This window comes from Gasterosteus aculeatus, chromosome 14 (genome assembly GCF_964276395.1).
Source record: "Gasterosteus aculeatus chromosome 14, fGasAcu3.hap1.1, whole genome shotgun sequence".
Taxonomy (NCBI): Eukaryota; Metazoa; Chordata; class Actinopteri; order Perciformes; family Gasterosteidae; genus Gasterosteus; species Gasterosteus aculeatus.
Window position 1 is genome coordinate 5,815,939 of NC_135702.1, and position 6,570 is coordinate 5,822,508.

General features: G+C 42.6%; 2 protein-coding genes across 3 annotated transcripts; both read right to left on the reverse strand.

The window, feature by feature from the left end:
* Positions 1–1,218: 1,218 nt before the first annotated feature.
* On the reverse strand, positions 1,219–4,155 carry edf1 (endothelial differentiation-related factor 1). Its single transcript, XM_040198121.2, has 5 exons — positions 3,727–4,155; positions 2,725–2,776; positions 2,409–2,569; positions 1,931–2,024; positions 1,219–1,804 (listed from the first exon to the last, which is right to left on the reverse strand). Exons 1-5 carry the CDS (start codon positions 3,802–3,804, stop codon positions 1,743–1,745), a joined length of 447 nt encoding a protein of 148 aa, XP_040054055.1. The 5' UTR covers positions 3,805–4,155; the 3' UTR covers positions 1,219–1,742.
* A 128-nt stretch (positions 4,156–4,283) lies between these two features.
* Positions 4,284–6,122, reverse strand: LOC144388230 (uncharacterized). Of its 2 annotated transcripts, XM_078088152.1 has the most exons (5): positions 5,978–6,085; positions 5,550–5,630; positions 4,986–5,124; positions 4,769–4,873; positions 4,284–4,664 (listed from the first exon to the last, which is right to left on the reverse strand). In XM_078088152.1, the coding sequence occupies exons 3-5, from the start codon at positions 5,121–5,123 to the stop codon at positions 4,500–4,502; spliced, it is 408 nt and encodes a 135-aa protein (XP_077944278.1). In that variant the 5' UTR covers position 5,124; positions 5,550–5,630; positions 5,978–6,085; the 3' UTR covers positions 4,284–4,499. The 2 variants fall into 2 exon arrangements, with proteins under 2 accessions (XP_077944278.1, XP_077944277.1); XM_078088151.1 differs by lacking the exon at positions 5,550–5,630 and having other exon boundaries at positions 5,978–6,122.
* Positions 6,123–6,570: the final 448 nt, after the last annotated feature.

Genomic DNA, 6,570 nt, shown 5'->3' on the forward strand with positions numbered 1-6,570 from the left:
TGAAGACATTTTTCAAATCACCTTTTTCACAAAATACATTTGACTTTCGACAAGCATGAAAATGATTGCTGGATTCCTTTTAGCTGCTCAGAATTGTTTGTGCTCGCTCACTGGTGCACTTAAATATAAAAGAGGCATAGAGCGCTTCAGGGATGATGCATTTTTGTAGACCAACCCCAGAATTTAGCATTGCGCTGATGGGGAAAAAAAAGCCAATGGGATTTTTCCATCAGAAGAAATCAGGCTGTGCAGCAAATATACGTTTTGCCATGTAGCCACTTGTTATCAACCTCCTTTTTAAGACAAATAAAACAACGAATGGGATACTCAGACGTTTTTCATATTGTAGAATAAAAAGTGCAAATCGGTTAAACTTATTTCCCGCATTCCAACCCAAAAACGTTTTAAATTCAAATATATGAAGGAGATCAAGGAATCAGAAGTGCAAAACTGTGAACTCACTTCTGGGCTTTAAGATTTATTCCTGGAGCATTTATTGTTAATGTTGTAAGACCTCATCTTTATCCACAAGTTCAAAATGTGCAAATAGGAAACGTATGATTCAGCAGACGTCACAGCACTGTTCTCCAACTAATCACAAAGGTCAAAGGGACACGTTAGCCAACAACCCACGCGACCATCTTCCCATTAAAGTGTATTCACAGCTGCCTGCTATATTTCTTTCAGGTATTTCATTCTATCAATGACCACATTGATTTACCGATGTGTGCGGCCGTGGCGCAGCAGATGACGCCCTGTTCTGCGTCATCTTACCAATGCAGGTTTGGCACTGTAGGGCTCGATAGTACAGAATGGGGAAAAGAGGACTTGGGGGGGTTACACCTCCTGACCTTTGCATGTACTTTATCTTCCCTTTATTTGTCCCTCTGCCACTTTCGCTTAGCGTGCTGCAAAAAGAAACTCCATTAATCTTTAATTAAAACAGAGAAGCCTCTAATCAATAATCTATGTAGTACACATTTCTAGTAGTATCCTGACATCTAGTGGCTCAATTCAACACTACACCATTAGTTTTTCTCCCAATTCGTCAGTGATCCAAATGTGCTTTTGATTGAAAATGTGGTTGTTTTATACGATTCTTGCCGTAGTACAAAAGTTATGAATGTTGTGTTGTGATGTTGTGCTATGCTACGATAGCACTGTTTGAGAACACAACATCCTGTCCCACTGGGGCTACAAATGCACTCAGAAAGGTTGTGACCTGCCAAACTTTATTTTTCTTAAATCAAAACAAAGCACAGTATTAAAAACATTTTAACACTGTTATGACATCCACCCACTGTCGAGTGTGTGAAAGAAATGCCATCAAGCACTTTGGCCGTAGAATCATGCTCACAATTAACAGGAGTCAAACCAGTTTGTTTGGTCATGAAAAATAATTCAACTTTTTAGATTACTTTACATTACTATCAAAAAGTGAAATTCATCATGCCAAAGCAGACGGAGGTGAAAAGAAGATTTGCAGAACGGTGAGTTTGTGACGCTCAAACGCTCATTGGATTTTGTGGTCAGGAAAACGGTTTCGGTATGCAGCCTGTGGTGAGTGGAGCACCAGGTCCTCAGGCAGGACGCAGGTGGGATCAGCCCGGGGGAGGGACGGAGGGAGGGAGGGAGAGAGGAGAGATTTCAAGGGTTCTTGGAAGTGGGGTTGGGAACGGGTTCTTGTTTGGAGAAACGGGGAAAAGTGGGACATGGGAGGGCTGATTTTCGAGGCTTTGTTTTCATTTCTTCTTGGGTTTATCCTCCAAGGGTAGGCCAATGTCCTTCCCACGCAGTTTCAGCCCTGTTGACACAAGATGAACGAGGAGTTACCTTTTGCTACGGCTGATTCTCGGACAAGAACGTCGGTTTAACACAACTGGCCACTGAGACGGAATCATCATTCAATTTCTGTAAACACAATTCTTACCGATCACTCTCTCGATCTTGCCCAGGACCTGGTTGTTGGGAATTGCTTTCCCACACTCGTAGTCTGCGATGACTTGAGGCTTCTCATTAATTTTCTGGGAGGAAAAGATTTAATAAATAATTTATAATTTAGTTATAACAAACGTCAGCGAAACCACTCATGCATGCAAAACACTTCCTGCAGCTGAGCATCCTTTTTAAGGACTAATAGAACTTTTTCTTTAAATAATTAAGCAGTAACGGTCATATTTATGGATATATATCATACCTAAGATACTGTATTCATTAGATGAAAACCTCACAGTCAGGAATCTACCGGTCTACTTCCTTGGCATTAAACCAAGTTGGCGTTATGCTAAATGGGGCTGCACATTGGTGTGTCATCACAATAAATGTTCTGTTGTGGATTATCTTGATTTCCTGCAAGGACATCCGTTAAGGCTACATTTTGTATGAGGATATAAGGTACCTATACTCACAGTGGCGAGGTCTTTTTGGGTCAGACCTTTTTCCTGTCTGCCTTGCTGAATGTACTTCCCCACCTCCAGGGGAACCCTGTCGTGGTGCAGCTCTTCTGTCTCACGGTCCAGTTTGGAAGTGTTCTTCGTCACAAGATGCTGCTTGTTCTGCCCCGCGGACCCTGAGTGACGAGCAGTGGATCAGAGTCACGGCAGTGGAGCAACATCAGCACAAGCACAGCACGAGAAGTTAAATTATTTCAATGCTTCTGAGGTCCGTTTCTCCGTTAAGTTACTATTTGGAAATCACACACGTGTACAGATGGTATAAATTTACATTTTTTGGATGTCTCAACGTCCTCCCCGCGTCTCTGAGCAGCGGCGATTGCCTAGAGAAAAGATGGACATCTTAAATTTCAAAACATAATCCAGATTCATAGACTGCAGTAGTGCATTACGAGCAGGCTCCATAAAAGATGTTTGCTTATCGTTATAAATTATTTAACTTGTCTGGGTATGACGCATGAATTAAACTGACAACTTGATCTTCCTGGTAACCTTTAATTCACATGAATAACTGTACACCCATCTTCACACTATAGCATATTCAAATGTCCCATTAGAACTAAAGGTTACTATAGCAACGCCAGGTGGATGTTGACTTGCAGCACGGTCGTTAAACACACGTTAGTTTCATGTTATGAAAGCAAACAACACGAGACATAGTGCACATTATGCTGCATATCGATTGGACATTTTCACAAAAGATCCACAAAAGATCATACCTTTATTTGTGTAGCGGCGTTAGTTATAACTAGCGTCGACTCAACGGACGTTAGCTAACGTTATACCGAAGTAACTTATTACCGTTAACGAACTTAAAATGTATTCAGGTTAGTGAAGCTAACGCTAGCTAGCTGCTATTTTGGTCACAGTCGAACGTTAAAGCACACCGCGCCTCACCGTCACGATGTCATCTCTGATAACGTCGGTCACTTCTAGCGGAGCTTTGCTTAGCCGAAAGCGACTCCCGAATCAACCACGATAAAATCACGACATTAAAGTCGGGTTAACTGCCGTTAACGTTACACGTCCACTGTTGTTATTGTTAGCGGTAGCTAACTTAGCTTAGCCGAACCGAACCACGTCGCGTGGGGGACGTTAACGCGCACCACCACGTGTAGAAATAAACGTGTCTTTACAAACGCGACCTGCACCGGGGGTCCACCCGGCGGGTGGGTACAACTGGGGACCCGGCGAGTGGAGCGGCTCCGCCGGGAAAGGGACGCTGTAAAACCCGTTAAAAGACACGGGGGGGGAGTGGGGCGTCCATGCTAACCTGCTTGGATTTGGCCTGAGCGGCGGTCGGCCCCTTCTTCCTCAGGACAGTCACGGTGTCCCAGTCACTCTCTGCCATGTTTCCTGGGATTCTTTACGAATGTTTAATATGGATACTAAAAAATATAAATTAATTAAACGCTGGTGTGTTCAAAATGGTTGTTTTTTTGTTTTAGAGCGAGAAGGTACGTCGGTGTTTCTAAAGCTAAGCTGACGCTATTTTCCCGAACGGCCACCGACGCGATCTGCCAAAGCTTTATTTAAAACGGACACGCGGACAGTTTCAGCAGAAACAACACGACATCCGTTTGTGCAACAAAAGTAAACAAACGTATAACTTTGAAATGTTGAATGTGATAATAAAACAAGTTTTTAAAAAATGCATATATAGTCATTTGGAATAGGGTTCTCTTATAACATTTCTCCGAATGATGTATTGCTGAGTACACTATTTTTATGTAATTTTTTGTATTCAGGCAAAATGTAAAAGTAACATAGTTCAGGGAATGTCACCACCTTTTACACAGAGGTAGAACACAGATAGAATCGACACACTGATTAAATGGGATTATCCATTATTTTTATTAAAAATGTAGTGTTCGACTAATGCAGGAAACAGGAAAATGTTACGTAACAAACTTCTGAAATGGGTGGAAATTCACCAATAGGAAAATGCGCAAAGACTTTAGTCTTCAATCGTCAATTCAGCCGTGAAATATCTTTGCACTGGTTGCAACCTCAGTGGCCCCACAGGCCCAACGGGCCCCCGGATTACTACCAGTTGCACGACATGTCAGAGGCAGCGTCACTGTTTGCTCTGCCGCGGACGGGAGACCAGCCGCACTCGGACTGGGCGTCTTCGGCCCGGTGGAGACGTCCAGATCGGTAGCCATGTTTTGAACTCTGTTTCCCTGTCCACGTGCGAGGCTTGGGATTCATCTGGGAAGTAGATGAGGCATCAAATGTGAATTATTCCTGTGCTGCGCTCCGAAGAGGATTATTGCCAATCTTTCTTTGCACATCACCCAGATTACGTTTCTCACCTGAACAAAAGCGGTCGTCTTCATGTGAAGAGTCTCCACTCGCTGTGACAGGTGATCCAACCATTCAAGGTGGTCGGCGATGGACTGGGTGAGATCGCTGTTGCTCTGATCCACGAGAAATAAATGTCCAAATAGAAGAGATCACGAGGGAAATTTGTTTTTGATTAAAAAAATCGTTTTGGTTACAGATGTGACGCGTAGTGCACGTCGGACGTACCCCAGACAAGTTGTCCTTCAGTTCGACAGCGCCGAGGCGAACATGCTCCAGTTTGTCAATCTGCTCTTGCAGCCGGTCGTCCAGCTCCTGCATCATCATCAGGCCTTCGTCGGACCTCACGCCGGCCTTGTTCGCCATCCTGGGTCACAGAAACACACCTTTTACTCAAGTACATTGCAACAAACTGGCTTATGAGGCCTGTTAGGCCTGTTTTTAGACAAAGTTCTGATACTATGAGTGTGCACATTCTGCTTTTGATGCGTGACCAACATTGTGTGTTTTATGTCTTCAGTAAATAGCTTTATTTGTTATGCTTTGATTTTAATGAGGTGTCTTTGAGTACTATAAAAAGAACAATAGAAAGACTATTATTATTGAATGTAATGTAATTTAAGAAACGAGTTTGCTTTGAGGTCAACTTGTTAAAGGATTTTCTTGCACTTTCAGGTAAAACCACCAGTGGGAGACACAACTTTCATTTTCTTTTGCAACTGGCCAACGGGGAACGTGTGTACTGCAGCACCTTTGTTCATTTTTATAAATATCCCCGATTAAAAAGCTCACCGGTATCTAAACCGCGTCACCGGTCAGGACCATCGCGGAAAGTTGTGTTTTTTTTGCCACCATCCTGAAATCTCTTTGCAGCTGGATGAGAACAAAAGGACTGTAAACATCTGGTTACAATGCTCCAACTTGAAACCCCTTTCACACAACTACTCTGTGTAGTCAGGACTCTCGGGTGCATTGAGCATTCATTTCAGGAGGTTTACCCCAACACACAGCCATACAACCATAAAATATTAAACATTAAGCTATGGGAACGTGCCATTGTCCCCCAAAAAGAGTCAGTTCTCCACAAGAAGATAAATCCAACTTGCATCCTCACTGGAAGAAAAGCACTGATTTGGTTTTAGGTCCCAATGCGTTTATATAAAAAAATATTTTTAAAAAGTTCCGAAAAGCAGATTGAGTCGACAAACACAAAAAGTTACCTTGTATCCGAGGCTGAAACCCCCAAATGTCGGCTCGGGGGGGTGACGTAGACCTACGAGCCCTCCTTAGTCCGCGGGAGCACTCGGAAACCACAGATGGAAAACTTCGTCCTGACAAGCCTCTCTGTCCTGCAAAGAATGCAGGGAATTTGACGACGATGACGTCACAAAACCAGCTCTTTTTAGAGAAGTATTGCCTGGATTTATATGGTAAAATAAACATTTATTATCTCTCAGTGATGACATAAAGTAAAATCTAGTAATGCTGGCTCACTCATTCTTTAATACAATATATATAATTTTATGGTTTTTTTAAATGAAGAAAAGCGCTTTCAAAACCTTTTAAATGCATCCTATATTTCAGGTCATTAATGAACATAATTTATGTGATGTTGAAAACAGGCCTAAAGATATAAAAAAGAAATAAATCTGCCTTAAATTTGAAAAAAAAAAAACCTCCAATATGTATTCAGGACATAAAAATAAACAAGCAAATGCTGGTTTTACGGCTGGCTTAAACTTAGTCCTACAGTGGAAACGTTCCCTGCAGGTGGGGCATGCGTATTGCGGCGCTACTGGGAGGAGAACGCCTG

Excerpts from the sequence above, each read along its gene's own strand:
- edf1 (XM_040198121.2), bottom strand. The coding sequence starts at position 3,804 with ATGGCAGAGAGTGACTGGGACACCGTGACTGTCCTGAGGAAGAAGGGG. Across the intron at positions 2,777-3,726 it reads CTCAGGCCAAATCCAAGCAG|GCAATCGCCGCTGCTCAGAG; the intron begins GTTAGCATGGAC and ends TCTTTTCTCTAG. Across the intron at positions 1,805-1,930 it reads CAAGATCGAGAGAGTGATCG|GGCTGAAACTGCGTGGGAAG; the intron begins GTAAGAATTGTG and ends TTGTGTCAACAG.
- LOC144388230 (XM_078088151.1), bottom strand. The coding sequence starts at position 5,123 with ATGGCGAACAAGGCCGGCGTGAGGTCCGACGAAGGCCTGATGATGATG. Across the intron at positions 4,874-4,985 it reads TGAAGGACAACTTGTCTGGG|AGCAACAGCGATCTCACCCA; the intron begins GTACGTCCGACG and ends CTCGTGGATCAG. Across the intron at positions 4,665-4,768 it reads AGACGACCGCTTTTGTTCAG|ATGAATCCCAAGCCTCGCAC; the intron begins GTGAGAAACGTA and ends TCTACTTCCCAG.